We start from the raw sequence: 20,279 nt of genomic DNA, 5'->3' as shown, positions 1-20,279 counted from the left end.
GTTACCTCCTGTTCCCTCATCTTGCTCTATCATCACTGTTTCTAGTCAAAAGGAGTTAAGGACACCAGTGTCCAACAGAAATTTTTGCTGACCCATACTACAGACAGAGAGAAAGACTGTGCAGGTGGTCAGATCAGCACTTCTGCAATACTTCGAAAACAACATACACTAGGCTGTCATCAGGATACTGGGAGGACTTTGTTTAAGAAATAGCTAAACCCCTGACATTCTATCAGCCTAATTTAGAATCAATCTTGCTTTTTAGTGATGATAATAAACTTGTACAAACACGAGATTCATTTGTATATTTTAGCATTTTATTTCAGTTCCAGAATGTAAAACCTGACATTGGAATCAGTTTGATTTTTTTGGTTATTGAAGATATTAAGCACTACAAGAGCATTGAAATTTCGATCTGATTAGGATAAAAATTCCTCAGGATCAAAACACTTCTTTTTTTCCCCCTACAGTTTTACTAATTGTGAGCTACTTGACATTGCAGAGTTATTCCACAGCATGATAGCAAAATATGTGAAGTATTTTACTGTTAGAAATTATCAACTCATTCTATTTGTTTTTCATGTGTTTGAGGTTATTAAGAGAATAAAAAATTATAACTCATGTGCATAAGTTAAAAGGGTTAGTTCAACTACAGCTGGTAGGGTAAACCACTAAGCAATATTTTGTATAGCAATATAATTTTTCTACTGAACATACATAAAAGAAATCATGAATATATAACTGATTTAAAAGCAGACTGAGGGGATAATATTCCTTGAAAAATAGAGGAGCCATTAAAAAGGTGAATGTGGAATAGTTGATTTTTGGAAAGACTGGATTATTCTAACCACTGGAAACCAGATAAAGTAGATCAGAGGGATTGCTACCAAACATACTCATCAGAGACCTTTGCTTTATGGGAAATGAACTGCCCTGGCTCAATGTTCCTGAGGAATTGTATTTCTTATAGCTGTAAATCAAATCCCGAAGAAAGAGGATGATATTTTCTAAGCAATAGCTGAGGACAACAGTATCTTTCTTGTCAGTGCAAGGTTTCTGAATTTAGACCTCAATTAGTATTCCAAAATGAAAAAGCACATATTTTATACCAATACCAATTGGTATATACTGGTGACAGTGTTCTTACAAGCAATATATTAATTTTGAGATGGTGCCATATTATCCTATATTTGCCTAAAAACATGTATATGGTTGTCTTCAGAGGTCTTGACTTCTATCCTTCCTTGCTGCTTTCTTAATGACCTTAATTGAACAATAACATCAAGTACTTGGTGTTCAATGAAGACCATTACATTTTTCCAATTAAATGGAAGATGTATACTCCAATGGCATATGACATCCACTCATTTTAACATGAAATGTACTCCTTAAAAAGGCCTGTTACAGATCCCTGAATGCTAACAGTGTCAACAAAAGGGAAGCACATATACACACTATTGTACTCCAGAGAGCAGCATCAATTGACCTTGCTGAGTTCTACAGACAGTGCTAAGACCTGATACAACAATAATTTTATTAGTCTGCTTGATTTCTGATATTTATTTGACATCAAATGTAGCCTGCTAGCTTTAAGATCAGAGATATTTGTCATTGATATTTGTCAGGGATATTGAAGTCATTAGAGCAAGGGCAGTTCTACTCATGCAGGGACTCATGGCTTGGTGAAAGTGTATGAACTGCCCTATGCTTGACACAATTTAGTCCTGCAATGCTTCTATGCAGAGGTAAGTAAATAGAGAGGATCCTACAACTTTCCCCATTGTTACAAGTGATAAAGTAGAACAAGGGGCATGAGGAGTCCTTCTAGGATGTTAGTTCTAGATGCATAACATTAATGCATGAAACATAAAACATTCAATTTTAACTCTTTCACACCATATATCCTAATAAAGACCTCTGTTACACAGAGCGAGGGTTAGAGACTGTATCTGGGCCAGGGTACAGCCAGACCTATAATTTTTGAGGGTTTGGATTCAAACACAAGTTGTTGCATCTAGTTTCTGTGTGTTAGTTGAGCCAATGGGTGGTCCATGGTGCTGGTTGGTGTACTGGCTGTCAGAAGAGAGAACATTTTAACTATAATCTCTGTGAGAGAGACTTGATTTATGGTAAGTGATATCTGTCATGATTCTACCAGCAATTTATTTGACAGTGAAGATGAACAAACGAGAAGTTTCCTAAACTTCTGAAACCATGAAGCATTATAAAATGAGAAACAGATTGATAAGGTAGAATTGTAACACCAAAAAATTGGTGGAGAGATTTGTGAAAAAGAATGATCATTCAAAGTTTAAATGAAACAAGATAGAAAAAACAGCCATAAACTTTTTATCTCTATTTGGAAAAAACTGATGTTTCAATAGCTTGTGGTATCATGCCACATATTATTATGTTGCTATAAATGCAGGCATACTTACAGTTAGAGTATGAATGTTGTTTTATTAATTCACAAGAGCATATAACTAACATAAATCTTGACCCCACTGAACATAATGGAATTTTTCACCCAGGTCAGAATTTTAGTCCATAAAAAATTGCTTTTTTAGGGCATAATCCCCATGTATGTTGAAGCTAATGAAAGCTTTTCCACTGACCATATCTGCTCTTTCATTAGGGCAGTAGTTCCCTTACAAAAGACTGCTATAGTCTTGCAGACCTTCTTCACCATTATACTTGTTATGGTCGCATTCCTGAAACTGCTTTTGTCTTCTTTTATCTGAGATAGATTTAACAAGGCCTGTTTTTCAAAGTTTCTAATGGGCTGCTATGATCCGAAGCCATCAACAGCCTTCTTGATTTTTTTCTCTGCAATTTTGTGCAACATTTTCTTCTTTGCTTGTTTTCCTCTTTGATGTCTTTGAATATCCTGGATGAGACAGCAGGATGTAGTGGTCTTACTTTTTCCTTATTTTTTTGTGATATGTTGTCAGTGAATAGGCAGAGTAGCAGTTTTATTTGTGTTTATTTTTACCTTTAAATCTACCATTGCAATTTGAATTTCTTCTTGTTTTAATAATTAAAAATTATTTTATCCCTGGTAAAAATGAACCAAGATGTTTAGTTGCATTCTGCAGTCCTCCATCAAACACACCCTTTACAGTCTGCTGCTCTCCCAAGTCCTGCTTCTGTTTTCCACTAGTGCTTCCTAACCATTACTTTAGTTTCCAGCTCCTCTTTAAAATATTGAATAATATTGCTTTTTTTTGGTTCATTTGTTTTTTTTTTTCCATTGTGATCTCAAGCAATTATTTCCTGTATTGTACTGCAAATATCTCGTGCTGTCTGTTTCAAGGAACTGTGGTTCTGCTGAGTTTTACCTTGTACAGCCAGTTTGCAAATTTTAGCTCTAATTTTAATTTTTACTAGACCAGGAGAATTTTCTCTTTCTAGTTTGGTTTGAACTTGATTTTTTAGGATCGACAAGTTGATATGAAGTGTTTTGGGGTTTTAGGATTTCTTTCTCTTAGTTTTTAGACATTGTCTTTTAAATGCTAGAAAATTGAACACCTCTCTGGGCAAAGATATGAACAACTTCAGCTTTTGCAGGATTATAGTGGGCAGGTGTACTTCCTCAGTTATTCCCAAGACTAATTTAAACTTGAAGATCTTTCATACCGAGCATGAGTTTCAACATGAAAAGACAAATGCAAAGTCCTGTATCTGAGATGTATCTGAGATGGACTGACTCCTTGCAATGTTACAGGCTCAGAACTGACTGGCTGGGTTGTTGCTTTGTGGAAAGGGACAAGGGCGTCCTGGTGGACAGTATGCTAAAAGCATGAATGAGCAGGGCTGTACTAAAAAGTGTATAGCCAGAAGAGCACAGAAAGTCATTATCCCCCTTTACTCTTTAGATTGCATCTGGAATCTAATTTTAGGCTCCTACCATAGGAAATATAGTGATAAACTTCAGAAAGTTCAGTAGAGGTCTGCCAAGATACCCAGGGGCTGGTGTACTTGCCCTGTGAGGAATGGCTGTGGAACCAGGCTTGTTCAGCCTGAAGAAGAGGTGACTTCAACGGAACCCAGCAGCATACCTGCAAGAAGGCTACTGCAAAGATGGAGCCATGAGCTGCACAATCAAAACAGGGAAGTTCCAGCTGGATAGAACGAAAAAAACCCACTGTGAAGATAACCCCTATTAAGATATTGCAACAGGAAACTCAGAGAAGTTGTGGAAAGTCTGACCTTAGGGTTTTTCAACATCAATGAGAAAGTGATAAAAATTTGCTTTGGATGAGTGTTGATCTACTTTTGAGCATGAGGTGGGACTAGATATTACCCCAGAGTTCCTTCCAACCTAGATGATTGTATGAACATCTTGTTCCTATAAACCAAGAGAACAACTACACATAAAGGATGTAACTAGCCTTGTCTATTCAAAAAAAAGATTAGCCAATGAAGAATAATTATGCTATAGCCATACAGCCAAGTTTGGAACTCCACTGTACTGGATGTTCAGTGGGAGAAAGTCCTTGTGTTTACAAAGCTTGCAATTCAATCAGCTAAACTGGACACAGAGAGCATGAACACAGTAAGGTGAAGTGATTTTTTAGAAGTCATTCGTGTCTCCAGGGCCTCTTGATTCTTAGTCCAGTGCTTATACACTGGACCACACTGCACTCATACTGCCTACATAGATCTCCAATTTTTCTGAAGATGAATGTTTCATAAAGCATATTCTATTTCAGAGAGAAGTGGTCATTCAGAAGATTAAGGTCTTTTTCAAATGGGATGCTCATCTATGCCAGGTGATATGTTAAGTCTGAGTCGTAAATATCTTTTATTTCCTTGGTCAGATAGTGCAGTGGAAGTGCAACTTGTCATTTTTGACTTCCAGCTTCAAGAGCACCAAGTAAGTTTTTGAATTTGTTCCTTCATTTCTCAGCAACTGACTTATTATCCTGTATATTAAATGTTCCAAATGTAAATGATGCCAAATTACTTTGTTTATCCTTTTGGATAGTTGATTTTATTTTTTTCCTGCAGAAATATATCTAATCTGACCTTCTTATGCTGATTGAACTTTACCTTCTAGAAACTTCAGGGACTATTTGAAAGCTTTACAGAGCTTGATACTGCTGTTAGCTGCCATATGTTATCACAGAAGCTGTCCTTGTTCTCCTGCTTTCTGGTTGCAGTTACCCTCCTATCTTCCTTTGCAGATCAAGCAAGGTAATTCGGGACTGAACACTTTATACTGCCTTCTATTGGAGTCATATGGTTTTGTAAAATGTAATTAAAAGTGTCTGCACTTGGGCTGCTGCACTTTTATTAGGAAATGCTAGTGGGACATGGTGCAGGGGGAGCAGAGTTGTTCAAATCTGTGGCTCTGAATTTAAGAAGCAGTTTGCAGATAGTCTTCTACATTAAGAAAAACACCAAAGTCAATCATAAACACAGTCAGTCACTGAAACTTCCAAAGAATTATCTGGCTTCACTGCAGGCACAGATAAATTAGAGATTACGGGCATAAGTCTTTTTTCGCACCAGGGTAAATCAGGAGCCCTATCACTGAAGTCAACAGATCTCAACAAGAAAAGAATTAGGCCCTATGGCTTTTAATAAGAAGAATACAAAGAGCTTAATTACAAGGAATCGAACTGAACCTCTCTTCCCCCATACAGAGACATTGCGTATGTTCTCTGGTAAAGTTTGTCTCGTAACATTTTTGTACTTCTGTTATTCTTATCCTAATCAGATACTACCTGTATCAGGGACTTAGATGCTATAAGGATGAGAGCCGTTTAGATGTTAACACATAGGGTGGTTAAAGCACTAGTAGAGCTGTAGCTCGTTTCTGTATTGAAAAACATGGTGAAATCCCAATTTTGCTGTAGTTTTTGTCCCCCATGTTATGACTCAGAAAAAAAACTTCAGAGGAGGAGTTCATTTTCTGTGCCAGGGAGAGAGTTTCTCACCTAAGCAATCCTCTCTGAAGGATTAAAATCATGTACAGCATGTGTAAATTAACAGCTGCTAGAAACTCTGGTAATACAAATATAATGCTTGATTTCCACATACATGAATGATCATATATGTCTATAGAAAGACTTGAAAGTAAATAATACAAAAAGTTATATTTGAGCCATAATCTGTGAAAACCTATGACAAAAAAAGCAGGTGCAAGATGAAGACACGAGTTGTGGAATATAAATAATAGTTCGGGAACAGTCAAGTGTTGTACCAGATTATTTTGACAAAAATGGAAGTACTTACAGTCTAAGTGACTATGTCTGATGCCTTCCACATCTTCAGCATGAATGAAATGGTAACATCTCTTTCCTACAATATCTACAGGGGTCAGATCCATGTAATCACTAATCCTAAAAAGGAAAAAGAATATACAGTCTATAATTCAAGAAGGAAATAACCAAAAGAACTGTCAAATGACTCAGAAAGTGAAATCTGCTAAAAAGTTTTTTCACTACTAAAGTCATTTGAATGGAATATCTCTACAAACGAGACACAGCCTTAAAAGGAAAAAAAAAAGAAAGGTTTTTTTTTAAAGAAACCTGGAAATTATTTTATCCATTTAAATAAGTGGAAAATTAAATTCTAGTACATATTGTCCCAGTAGCATAACACCAAGAAAATATAATTCCGTGAAATTATAAAGCATTAGCAACAATCCAAAATCCTCATTAAAAGACTAAGATGATTCAAGGTTACATAATAAAGTAGAAACATGTTATGTTTATACCAAATGATTAGAGACACATTTCATTTCAACAGATTGGTCTTCTATTGGGTATATTCATGAAAAAGCTCTTCAACCATTTCTTGGCACCAAGTCCAGACTGATTTTTCAAGGGATATAATTTAAATGCTGAGACACACAGATGCCTCAGGGTGTTATCTTTTTTAGTCTAATTCATTTGGGAGCTTAGCTTTCACTCTGGGCCCTTTCAACTGGGACTTTGTTGTTTATTGCACATAGAAACTTCAAAATCTATTCTGCAGACCTTTGTGTGCGTGTCTGTGTGCTTGTGTCAGTGTGGGTGTGTAAACTTGTATCATGGACTGTCAAGGTGTCAATGTCCTTAAATGTAATACAGAGATTATAAAGAAAATAGGAAAATGTTTTGCTCACACAATCATTTAAAAGTATGTCTGTTTTTTAGACATAGAATAATTTTTTTAGGGTTTGAAATAATCTGCAATGATTGGGGTCGAGCCCACTTTTCAATTTTGAGACATAATTGTCATTCATTTACAGGAGCTGTAAAGACCACTAAACATCTTGATATAACAAGATAGCTACTGGAGTGTGATCCTGGGGGATGCCTAAAGCAGAAGCCGAACTGTGTGGGTCTGAGGGGCTTGCAGCAGGCAGAGGGGGTGAACACAGCCACTGATGCACTGATTAGCAGAGCTGTGTTTGTCTGGGTGTCTGAAGCAGGGTGAATACATAGACTGTAAAGAGCGAAGGACAATACCACAGCAGCACTGGTGATTTGAACCCATTTGAAAATAACCCCAAACAACAAACATGAAAAACTTCACAGGTCATGCAGGTGGAATCAAATTTGCTTGTAAATTTGTCAAATCAAGTTTAGCACAAAACACAACAGCCTTCTCTCACTTTCATGACAGAGCGTGTTGAAGGATGTGCACCTTCAAACAACTGCCTTGTAGTTACAGCACTTAACCAAATATGGGATAGCCATATGGGGATATCTGTCTAACGTTTATCACAAACTACAGTTGAAAAGCACCTCTTCTACCTTCTCGTGGAGGACACAATTCACAAGGATAAAGACAAATCTGAAACTGTGGCAGTGGGATTCCCTATCTCTCCTGCTTAGTTCCTCCACTTTGGTTGCACAGTGGATTATTTGCTGGGAAGAAAAAGGACCTGGGCTCTCTGCCCAGTGATAAGAAACCCCAGCAGAAGGAAGGGAGCCTGAGATTTAAACATTCCTGTCCCCTCTATATTATCTTTTTATACTGAACTAAGTGTATAAACAGTCCATGGTGCAGGAACTAGAACTCTGGTCTCTCCTCTCATGTCTACACTCACCTCACTGGCACACTCTGCTGTCTCTTCTCTGGCCCAAGAACTGAGTGTTTTCTAGTTGGAGGTGGCTCTGCTTCAAGATAGTGGAACAGGCTCTCCAGGGAAGTGATCACTGCACCAAGGCTGTCTGAGTTCAAGAACAGGCTTGAACTCTTAGGCACATGGTGTGATTCTTCCACCACCTGCATAGGGCCAGGAGGTGGATTCGATGATCCTGAAAAAGGATCACCTCACCCTGCCAGCCTAGTAGAAAGAGGCAATCTCCAGGCAGGCCACTGCCCTGTGGTGTTCCCAGGCTGTGAGTGCTACAGCTCACAGGACTAATATGAAAGATGATCATTTTGCTTCCCCTCTGGTAAATTTGACTCAGCTGGATTTTATTTCTCTGCAGTAGCCTGTTTGTGTAAAGTCTTCACAGATAAAAATTAGCAAACATTGCAAGGCAACTGTGGAAGCAGATTCACAACCCCTTAAGTTTAAGGTTACGCCAGGGGAGGTTTATATTAGATACTAGGAAAAGTATTTCCACTAGTAGAGTTATCAAGCATTGGAATGAACGGGCTTCCCAGGGAAGTGGTTGAGTCACCGGCCCTGGAGGTATTTAAAAAATGTGTATATGTGGCACTTAGGGCCATGGTTTAGTGGTGAACCTGGCAGTGCTTGATTTGTAGTTCGACTTGAGGATCTTAAAGGTCTTTTCCAACCTAAATTGGTCTGTGATTCTATAATTTTAAGGAAAAGATGTTTCAGACAGACATATGAAGGACATAGGATTTTTTTTAAATGAAAAATGTGGAAGAAGAAAGAGAGAGAATATCCACATATAAGTGATGTTCAATGGTAAGCAATGACATCAAAAACAGAAGCAAAAGAAATTACATCAAATAGAACACTTATGCTTATATGAAAGGTACTAAAGATGGAAAAGAATGGATAAAGTAAAATAAATATGGTATATCTTGGAGCACTTGTTAAGAGATAGATCTTGTGGCACCCAAGTCCTGTGACAAAATTATGTAATAGGTTGATGAGTAAGAACCTGGTTTTACTGAATACACAGACCTCATCCCATAAAACATAAGCATAGGATTATGTTTGAGCAGATCAGTGGTTCTACTGACTAACAGGACTGATAACATGATTGAAATTTAAAGGTAGGTATATGGTACAGCACTTTGCTGAATGAGGAACAGACTGTGCACTCATTTGCAGAACTGTAGACTGTTTCTGCAAGTCTGAAGGAACTACTTACAACCACTATATGGCTAACAAGCCAAACCTCTTCTATGTGATTATTTCCTTTTGAGCATATAGTAGCAGATATGGCTATAGCAGTCCACATTAAACTGGACTATCAGCTATCTCCACATGGTCTCCAATCCTTAGCAGTTGACTCTGAAAACACAGCAGCGTCTTTATTTTGCTTTTAATTGTTTATCACCATGTGACGTGATTTGTCCTCTGCAGGTGCTTTTTGTACTCCATTGACTATTTTAGACTAGATGGTAAAGCTTAGATGACATGAATCCTAAAAGAGACATAGATTAATATGCCGCATTTTAGGCAACAAAATTTTGCATCTATATTTTACACTCTCGAAGCAATATATTAATTGTTAGAAATAGCCAGTGTACTACCTAATAGATCTTGTCTCAAAGGGAAGCTAACTTGACCAGTTTGTGCACTGAGTCCAGGATTCTAAAGTAGATCTCTTCATTCAGAGAAAAGTAACAAGATGCACCCAAAGACCTGACTAATGTCGCTCCTGCTCACTGCTGTTGCAAGCAGTCAACCACTTGGAAAACTAGGAGTACTATTGATCTCACCCCTGCTGATCCAATGGTCCACTGTGAGCATTCATTTCAGTTAAGTGGCATGGCTTCTGCTCCATACTCCCTGCAGCTGCCAGTAACTCCCCATTGCTCCATAAATAGTGCTTACAGCTTGCCCAGCATGAATCCATTTTTCTCTGTTTTCATCAATGTTGTGCTTGCTTTACTGTGGCACCACAAAGAATCTCCTGGCTGCCTGCAAGGGCCAGGAGTCGAGCCCATATATTCATGATGGGATACTTATCTCCTTTTCTATAGTCCCAGAAGAGAGATCCCAACTTCCCTGACTCAGAGAATGGCCTTGGCAAACGCCCAGATAATTAATCTGACAGCTTCAATCAGCTGTTCAGTTAATTCCTTCCCATCTTCTGTTTTTTTTCCATTCTCCCAGTTTTTAGAGTCATATTCTGCTTTGCACCTGCTATGAAATCCAAGTCCTGTCAGTCTTATTCCATTTTTCATCACTGGAAATCCCACTGCGTCTATGAGCTCACATTCACCTCCCAGCACTGGCGAAAGTGTTTCTACTATTTGAAAATATTTTTATGAACTATTTTCAACAGTAACATCAGGGACCTAAAGCGAAACTATTGCAACATAAATTCAAGTACCATCATATGCATTCTACATTAGCATATGAGATAAAATCTATCACAAACAAGGAAAAGTTGTTTTATAATGTTGCCTTTAACAAATGAAAAACATTAATAAGCTCAACAATTTATTGCTGGTTTACCACAGTTTACCACATGATATCAGGCTTTTCTATGTGATTACCAATCAGTGTACCTAATCTGAGGCATTTTACAGTTTTCAGTGATGCCTTTCTCAGGCACTTGAAAGTTTCTTGCTACATGAATGTAAAGGGAAGTTTTGAGAAAAATGTTTAATTAAAAAAACCCCAACAATTTAGGGCTGATAAAAATGCCAAATGGACAGCAGAAAAAGCATAAATCTTTCTAACTTGGCCTAAAAATTCATATCATACTTGACCTGATAGGATAGTGCATTTTTCACATCCATTTGATTCCTGGCTTTTTTATGGAGGTTGCCAATGAAGGTAACAGTAAGTGCAGCCGATTTTGTTAAAAGGAAATATGTTCGTGAGGAACTAGATAGATACCAGCAACTCATTTCACAGAGGCCTTCAAAAAACTCTGAAGTGGCAGTAGCTTTCCATTACTACCTAGGTAGGTTACAGTGAAATCAAAGACTATAAGGCAAAAGTTTTCCTCTAGATCCTACTCCTAATTCCTAGAGCCAGCTGCCAGATTTTACAGAAGCTGGATTCTCACTGGATAGACTCACAGGCAAAAAGCCCAAACTTTAATGCTGTTATCCACTTTCTCTGTAACCTTGTGCAATCCACTTTCCATGAAGCAGTTTTTCCAAGCTTAAAAATGAGAATAATATATTCACTTTTAGATAATGCTTTGGAAGTTTAGATGAAGTGTTCTCTCTAACAGTCAAGTAATATTGTAGCAGTTCAGCAATGTGACAACCTCATAACTGAAACGGAAGATTATTTTAAATTGTTTAAGACTCTGATTCAACAAAACATTTGGGTTTATCCTTTTTTATAAAAGTTTATATTGATGTGCTATCCTGATCATAGGTATTCCATTATGATTGAGCAATTATGATTGCTCATATCAGAAAGCTTCCACTCAATTTATAATATGCCATGGTTGCTGTAATAATCTTGTTTGTTCCACTGATAAGTCCCCTTGACAAAATTTCTTTTGGCTACATTACCTTCCTACTTCCTTTCCAGCTTTTCTGCACTACCTCAGATTTCCATCAATGGACCCAAACTTTATTACTTATCTCTTCCCTCTCATGTATCTTCACTTCTGCTCTAAATACCCATTCCCTGGATTTTATTTTTATTTTTCAGGGCCATGAGGCCTTAATGGTCTTGACCAGCCTCTCTCCCCTGCCCTTCACACACCCAGAACTCATGTCAGCCCTCTGGGGCTTCTCCCCCCCCAGCCCAGACCCCCATGTCAGCCCCCAGGGCTGTCAGCCCCTGCCAGTCTCCAGCTGCTCATAGCCCTGCCCGTTCATGTGTTCTACTGACCAGATCCCAGCCCATGGCACTGCCTGTCCCCAGGGAGGTGTCCAATGCCTGGGGCTGGGGCTGTCCCTGTGCCCCCCCTCAGCTTTTAGGATGGTGGGATGGGCCCTGGCTGCCAGGTCCTGCCCTGACAGACCACCATGGGGAGCTCCTGATACTACAAACATCCAGTCCCCAGTGAGCAGACAGCTGAATTTAAATACTATCTTTCATCTTCTGAGATCACTTGTCGCTTTCACATCGAACGTGGCCCCCCCTCAACCAACTCTTCATCACCTGTTTCCATTTCACTGCTATCTTTCCCAGTATGCCCTTAACCAATTTTATTCTACAGTTTTCCCACCTCTAACTGCAACAGATCCCACCTCTCTAGCCTACTATCTAGGCCATCTGTGCTTCTGTTCCATTAAACACTGAGCATGATGTGCTGTAATCTGCAAATTAGTTCAAAAACGGAAAACTTTAAAACTTCAGACAGAAAAACTTGTGGAGGGGAGGATGGGAGAGCATAAGGACAGGCATACAGGTCAGACTAACGTCTGTCTAGTCCCAAGTCTTGACTCTGAGAGGGACAGTGAAAGATTGTAAAAACGAGGAAAAGCTTAGAGGAATCCTTCCTGGTCTATCTTCCTTTATTCCAGCAAGATATCCTGCAAATTATGGTTTTTAATTTATTTTATCCTCTTAGAATGTAATGAAAATGAAGGTGGTGATGATGAGAGTGAATTCAGCGCTCTCATACAATACCAGGATGACATTGCAGGAGTCACAAATTTCAAAACTTCTTGCCAAGCCCATGAAACAAAGAATACAGACAGCAAAAATAAAGAAAAAAGGAGCTAAAAGCTGTACCTATTTTCACAGTAAATGATATTGAGGTCCATATTCACACGAGTGACAAACATGTGGCAGTCAATCCTGACTTCATTAATTGTAGGAGGTGGCAAAGCATGAGCAACGACAACAAGTCCCATGATTTGGCTGGGTACTGTCCGACCGTGTGATAGTGATACTCTCAGACGTAATCGGCCTGTTATATGAATCACCTGCAAAATAAAAATAATAGAAAATACCCAGTGAATTCTGAATGCAATTTTGACATCAGTTTCTTTAGTATTCCCTAAAGATCACTTGACACAACCTAAAATCATACTAAGTAGTACCAGTATTATTGTTAAGGTTATTAATATTTGCTGTCAACATGCCCTGTCTCTCCTAGTGGCAAAAAGAAGAACATAACAGGCAAATACTTCACATTCATCAAATAAAAACCTAGGAATTTCTGTGGTATTGATTTTTGCTGTGTGATTCTTACAGAAAGGAAGAAGATAACAACAAAGTAGAAATTCAACAAGAGAGGGAGTGTGATAAAACTGAAACTAGGAAGTTGGAAATTAATAAAATAATAATTTCATAACATTTGGGAATTGAATATGAGACAGAAATATCAGCAGTTTTGAATTTTTTTCAGAATGGATTTAATTGAATTGCTAGTCACCTACACTATGGAGACACTGTTCACTGCCTTAAATTTCTTCTTTGTGGTTGGCAATTTGAGAAGCAACAGCCTGTAAGTGATCTATGAGCTCAGCTGCAGGATGGTCTTCTTGCATCCACAGCAAAGGTTTTAAAGGGCTGGCAGACGTATAATGACTTTGACTAGTATGTATGTATGTATGGAGAGCTCCAGGGGTAGTAGTTTCTTTCATATTCACAAGATAATGCCTGAAGATGCCTGGGAGATCTGATTGTACCCCTAAGAATTTCACCCTTATTCCAAGAACACCGCCTGGAATGGAGTAAATTGAAACTCTGGAAAAAGAATATTCCACCACTTCCAGTTTCACTCTTTCATGAGTTCTGTGGATAAATAGAGGGGTTGTTTTGTCCAATAAAAGAATATAATTACAACATATTGAAATGAAAATGGAAACTGCAGTTCCTGTACTCATGGATAAGAAAGCTATAAGAAGTGACAGTTGCAGGGTCTCCCAGATTTTCACCCTGTTGTTTTACGAGAAGGCTTCCAGGAGATGAAGGCCACTTTCACTGTCATCCCAGACTCACTACCCAGAGGTCAACAGAGATGTTGGTTGATATCAGGGGCACTGGAGAAGGTGACAGAAATGGGATGTAGCTATAAGTGCACTGATACTCATCTCACAAAGATAGCAGACAAACTCTTTGCTTCTGATCTGAGATTGATTGTTATTACAAAGAGAGAGAGAAGAAAATTTTTCATTTACAAGACTGCAAATCACAAAATGCATCCAAATTCAAATCTAATTCATGCTAGCAGATCTGTGACCTAAGCCTTAAAGTTTGTTCCTTTTTTTTTAACATATACCATCAAAATATCTCTTTTCGCCATTATTTTACATTTTGATCTTAGCCAGTGTGGTGAATCTGAATGAGGAAAGTGATTAGCTGCTCTGTTTGTCCATTTCAGTTGCAGGTTTCTGACCACCTATGTTTGAAGTAATTATGCCTAAATTCACACTTAATGCACCTTCCAAGGGCAAACTATCCTATGAATATTTGAAAAAGTTCCTAAAGGTAAGGATGCAAAAACACCATTTCAAACTTACTTTAATTTTTCTTAAGACTTCATTAACTAATGCAGAAATAGATAAAAGAAACAGGATTAACTTCACAGGAGGGGCAGCAATAGTATATTTTGCTCCTTCTAGCTAGCCTTCCATATACATCTGCTTTTTATCATTATCTGTCTCTTTTTATCATGCAATTTCAACTTACTGCAAAACTCAAATCTGTAAATGCTTGCAAAAATGCTGATGGATAACTAGTAAAAATGTGAAAAATTATCTTATAGGGAACATGTTATGCAAAAGTATTGTTCTGTTGTTTTTTCATAAGACTCCTTATGCTAATATGTTTGAAGTTGGCACTATCACTTGAGGGAATTTCTAAGATACATCATATTTATCTCTTCTTTGTACTTTTTTAAACCTTCATGTCATTTGCAGCTAAATATCAACATGATCTGTTTTTGAACAACTCTCTATTCAGACAGTACCTCACTTTTTTTTCTGATCCTTCATCTGGAATACACCTCAGATGTAGCATTGCCCCAAGAGAAAATTCCAAACATGTTAGAACCACCATATATTAGCATTGTTGAATTTCAAGAGAATTTGTTTCCAGATTCAAATTAGTTTGCTTGTTTCTAGCTTTACCATGGATCCAAACATGTTCTAAATCCCCAAGTGAATTCAAATTTCAGGGGTCAGCACTCAAAGAAAACCCAACATTTTGATTCTGTACACTTGAAAATGTACAGCAAACTGCTCATCAGTTCCACTACCTGTGTGCCCATATAGAAACTGTATTTCCATGCCTGAAATCACTTTCTATGACACCATTAGTCAAATGCACCAAGTGGGAAATCTAATTGGTAGTAAAAAACAATTCTAACTGTCATGACCTTGTTCTATATTGTGAGTATTGCCACTTTTAACACTGGTTCATTTGAACTGGGATTAGGGGTGATAGGAATTATAGGGTCAATTATCTCCTGTAGCTAAAATTAATCTCTTTATAATTCAATCCCACAGCACTAGTCTCTCATATCCTAAAACAGTATTATGACTTTAATGAAGCTAAATTGCAAGAATAAACTGTTTTATGAAGGACAATACTTGGTTCCAGATGTAAATATTTAATAAAAATTTTGTAGGAATATACTGAAAATCAAAAGTAAATGCAGTTCTTCTGTGCAGTTTTCTTTATAAATGCTTCCTTCTGAAAAGTATGCAACAGTCCAAATCCATCTTTAAACTGTAACTGTCTTCTTTCTAATAATGCTATATGAATAGACTGGCACATTTAGATGTCACAGCAAGAGAAGACAGTGATAATGTATTCTGTCCATTATAAAAAGGTGGGTTAATCATCAGATCATAGAATCATCAGAACCTTCATATGTCAAGAGCTGTACAGATTTCCCCAGCATTTCTTCATCTACCTCGTAAATTAATCAATATCAAGACTCCTTTTTCACTCTACTGGAACTGGGTTAACAGTTCAGACACTTTTTTGCTTATAAACTGTTTATTAGTAGGTGTTGTAACTATGATTCTATGATTCATCCTATAGAAACAGAGGGAAATCTTAATGTTAAAATAAACTTTGTAACCTGATCTAGACCAGGATTTAGCACAGGTCATTCTGATCTGTGTTATTGCTTGTAGTGTAACCTGGTTGTATAATAATTACTCTTGGATAGACAGGTGGGAGAACAAAAAAGTGTTCTACAAAAATAAAACTTTTAACACTGTGAAATGAAAATAACACATATACTGCTGTAAAGATGTCATGCTGAAGCAAAACAACTACTGTAAAAATCTTCTGCACTGTTTAATTGACTTGTTAAAAAGCAAAGTCTAAATCAACTTTGCCTGAAACTCCAACAGTGCAAAAAAATTATTTGGCTTTTATTTTTAGCTGATTAGAAAAAGGATTTGCAAAATATTGTAAGTACATGTAAACACAGTTTATGAGTGTGGGAGTGTTAACAAGCCACACTGGTTGGACAAATATATATTTCTTTTCCCTGCCATATGCTCTCTTTAGTCATCTGTTAGCGATATGCACTTAGATGTGCTCTACTAATGTCTACTCGTTGTAAACAAGCATATCACAAAGACTTTGATAAAACCTTCCCTCTGTCAGTGCTTAATAGGAAAGTCCAGTGATTGAAAAACACATCTGGAACCTGCTCATCAGCCTTTAAAGCTAAATCTCACCTCTGGAAATGGAAATATTTTCTTTGTCGAAAGACGTCTTTAAATATTACATCCATTTTTTCACACACATATGATGTCAGAATAAGGACATGCATTACCAGAGGCTATAAAAACCTGCAAGCATAAAAAATCTGTGAATTTCACCTTTCAGATTTCTCTGTGTTCTTCAAAACTAAAACTTCAATTCAAAATAAATTTCTAATCTATTTCTTTTGTTCTCTGTGTAAATCACTATGCCAATTTATTGTGTGTGTGAAACCACAGCACTGGCATAAGTTGTCCCTCCAGCTCATTTCTCTTAATAATATATTAAATTTGAAGTTTTAAAATTATAGCTTATAATCAATTTTTTAAAAGTCATATATGAAAACATCCTAATTTAGTTTGTGTGTCTAGATATTTATTTAGTGAGTTTAAAAACAACTCACACACACATTTATCCCCATTTACAGAAATAACTGTGATTCTGAAGGGTATATATATTTGTTTTAGTCTCTCAAAGATATTATTTTATACTTCCAAAATCAATATGTAAATCTTTAAAACACAATTAATTTAAAGTGTTAAATTGATTTAAGAAATATCTTACACACTATAGCCCTGTTCTTATATTTTTCTTTTGAAGAGTTGTGTGTTCCTTCACTGATACATGGACATACATCTCAAAACCTGTCTGTGGCACCAGTGAGACAAATGTTTTAATACTCCATAAGGTAAAGAGTTCTTATATGGTTTCAGGTGATTTCTCAGGTAAGATTGAACATTGGAAGCAGGCTTTCCTCTGGACTTTGAAAAGAAAAAAGAGTCAAGTGTCACATCTGGAATTCACATAGTGATATCTGAAAGTTGTTCCTTTTCTGACATCAAAATATATCCATGTCTATCAACCTAAACTTCAGTATAGGTTTCTTTATCTATCACAATTATCTTCTTTCTTCCCTGTGCCCCACTGTAGTCACTATAACATTTCTACTTGCTTATATTTTCCCATGGCCAGAAACCATTTATTTCTGGGGTTCCATAGCCCATTCTCATTGAGATCAAAGCCTGCTCGCTCTCAGAGTCTTCAGGAAAGCTTTGGAAAAAGACGTCACTGGCCTATATTCAGCAGTAGTTGGGATCTGAGAGGTCCAGTGAGGCCTTGTGTTTGTAGTTCCAGAAATACTTGTGTATCCCATTCTCAAACCTATTGCATTTCTATCAACATTGCAGTATTCCTAACAGGAGGTCCTATGGAGCATGACATTTTGGTGTTGAAAAGGAATGAGCAGCTACAGCTGCAATATGTTGGACTATCTCACATGTGCAGCAAGTCTGAGGAGTCCCAAATGCATCCAACTTTCTGTACACACACAGATCAATTCTCCATCCTGTGTACAGTTAGCTTAACATACAAAGGACACAGTAGGCTTGCATATGCATTTTACATGATGGGTTTGTATCCATCACGTAAATTAAAGTTTGCAGATGCATGCTCCTGTTGTATCAATGTTGTATCAATCCTCTTTTAATCTATAAAATAACCATTTTATCATCTCTTCCCTTGTTAACATCAGCCATCTCCAACTTCATAAGCATCATCTATCTTTTCTCTTGGACAGTATAACAGAATACATGTCTACTTACAGTAATTATTCTCAACACTTACTTGAGTCAGAAGTTTGTTACTTCAGTTTTAGCCTTGAAAAAGTGCTTGTATGTGGAAAAGCCTGTATGTTTGGGTTTTCTTTTTCTGACCAAAGTAGTCCATCCAATAAAAGTCATTGCTTCTACACATAAACCTTGTCCTATTATATCAAGTCCGCACTGGAACAAAGTGGAGCTGTGGGTGAGTCATTCGGAACCATGGCAGATGAAAAAAAGACGAGGCAATAATCTATGATTCCTGAGAAACAGTTTTGCAGTCAGTCTTGATTGAGTTATGCACTGAATGGCACCTGAACCACTGCTCAGAGCTGTGGTCTTGAGCACTCATTCAAAGAATACGAGCCTGATTTCAAGGAGGGTGAACATTATTCCTAATACATACATAGTTTCAAGGTCAATAGCCTCTTTTCCATCTACAAGTACATTTCAAATCCCTTCAAATACACCTGCAAAAGACAGTCTGAAAATGGAAATGGTATTTACATTTAAACAGCATATTTCGTCTCAGGATGTATTTTATTGTTAAAAAGTCAATACTAGTTTTTGAAGACACTCTAGGCTTTTCCTATCTTTCCTCTGTTATCACTCTCTCCAAATAATAAGATTCAAAAGCTATTCTACTGCTTAAAATAGTCAGAGGCAGAATTTAGGCTAATCCTAAGGGGTTTAAAAAAGTATCCTTATGAGACCTCAAACTCATTGGCACTTAAAGACAAGCATCACACAAGAAACACCCCAGCGTGGCAGGCTCAGTTCGTAGTACTTGCTCTATCCCTAATGTGACCTGAGTAGAGTATTATTGATTGCACATGAGGAATGTTGAGATCAGTAGCAAGCACAATAGCCACAGCCACTTTCATTCAAGTACACCACAGGGAACAGCTGCTCTTCTGCACTAAATTTACAGTTTTGAGCACACATGCAAAAAACTGGCAGTTCTACAACCTCAGAATGCAGAACCTCTTATCTCCCCCTTACCCCAGACTAGATAACAAACTAAAGGGCAGGGAATGGGGACAGCTTTCTAACTCTCCAAAAGAGTGAAGACAAAACACGAACCTGACATTGACCATGTTATGTTGTCTAGGTTAAAGTTACCTTAAGAATACTCTGTGGGAGTAATGGAAGACTGTTGTATGATAAACAATTCCTAAAGCTGCCACAAAAAAAAAGGCATTTTCAAGAGTGTATAAATGTCTGTCAAGAGTTATTAAATCTTAAGAGCCTGGGAAATGTACAGCAGACCATAGGCTGGTCAAGAATAATTAGTAAAAATATATTTGCTATCAGCATTTACAGATGCTGTAGATTAACATTATTAGATCCTAAATTTATGGCTGATTTTTCATTGTGTTACATAACAGCATTTACTTTTTTAAATTTGAGATAGTAGATTAGCATAGCATGTTTAGGATAGCATAGCACACTGTCCTGTGTTGTATATGGACACATATCTATCTTTATTGCCATGATGATTCTCATGTCAGAATTCTTAGGTCAAGTCTTGCATTGGTATACATCACAGTAGTAAAAGTTGCATGATCAAGACCTTTCAAAACCATATGTGCATTGTAAAATATGTTAACGATAACACATCCTTTCCTGTGTTAGAATTTTTCATTGATTGCATTGCATTAGCAAGCTACTTTTCTCTAAATAAAAGATGTTGTAGACCTGACACTCCTGCAATCAGCTTTATAAAATAAAAAGAAATATTGTGCTGTCATTGCACATTATAATTTTTCATTTATTTTGCTTTGTACAACTGCAAAGGTTTCCATTTACATAATCAAACCTTACAATAAGAGCTCCAAATCTTCCACTATTAAATAGTATCTTTAAAATATATGCAGTGTTAGTCATTCAAGTTATATACCTTTGAATCGTTATAAGATATCTTATTAACAACTCAATCT

The 20,279-nt window shown here is 37.2% G+C and overlaps 1 protein-coding gene across 8 annotated transcripts in view; it reads right to left on the bottom strand.

Annotated features, from left to right (window-relative positions):
- Positions 1-20,279, bottom strand: part of NPAS3 (neuronal PAS domain protein 3) — a 609,815-nt gene that overhangs the window by 19,865 nt on the left and 569,671 nt on the right. For all 8 annotated transcript variants that reach the window (XM_064658572.1, XM_064658576.1, XM_064658573.1 and 5 more), the window contains 2 exons: positions 12,803-12,996; positions 6,241-6,347 (listed from right to left, as the gene is read on the bottom strand). In XM_064658572.1, coding sequence (XP_064514642.1) covers positions 6,241-6,347; positions 12,803-12,996 — 301 coding nt within the window. The remainder of the gene's footprint in view (positions 1-6,240; positions 6,348-12,802; positions 12,997-20,279) is intronic.

Source organism: Pseudopipra pipra, chromosome 6 (assembly GCF_036250125.1).
Source record: "Pseudopipra pipra isolate bDixPip1 chromosome 6, bDixPip1.hap1, whole genome shotgun sequence".
Taxonomy (NCBI): Eukaryota; Metazoa; Chordata; class Aves; order Passeriformes; family Pipridae; genus Pseudopipra; species Pseudopipra pipra.
This window is presented reverse-complemented; position numbering and strand designations above follow the sequence as displayed.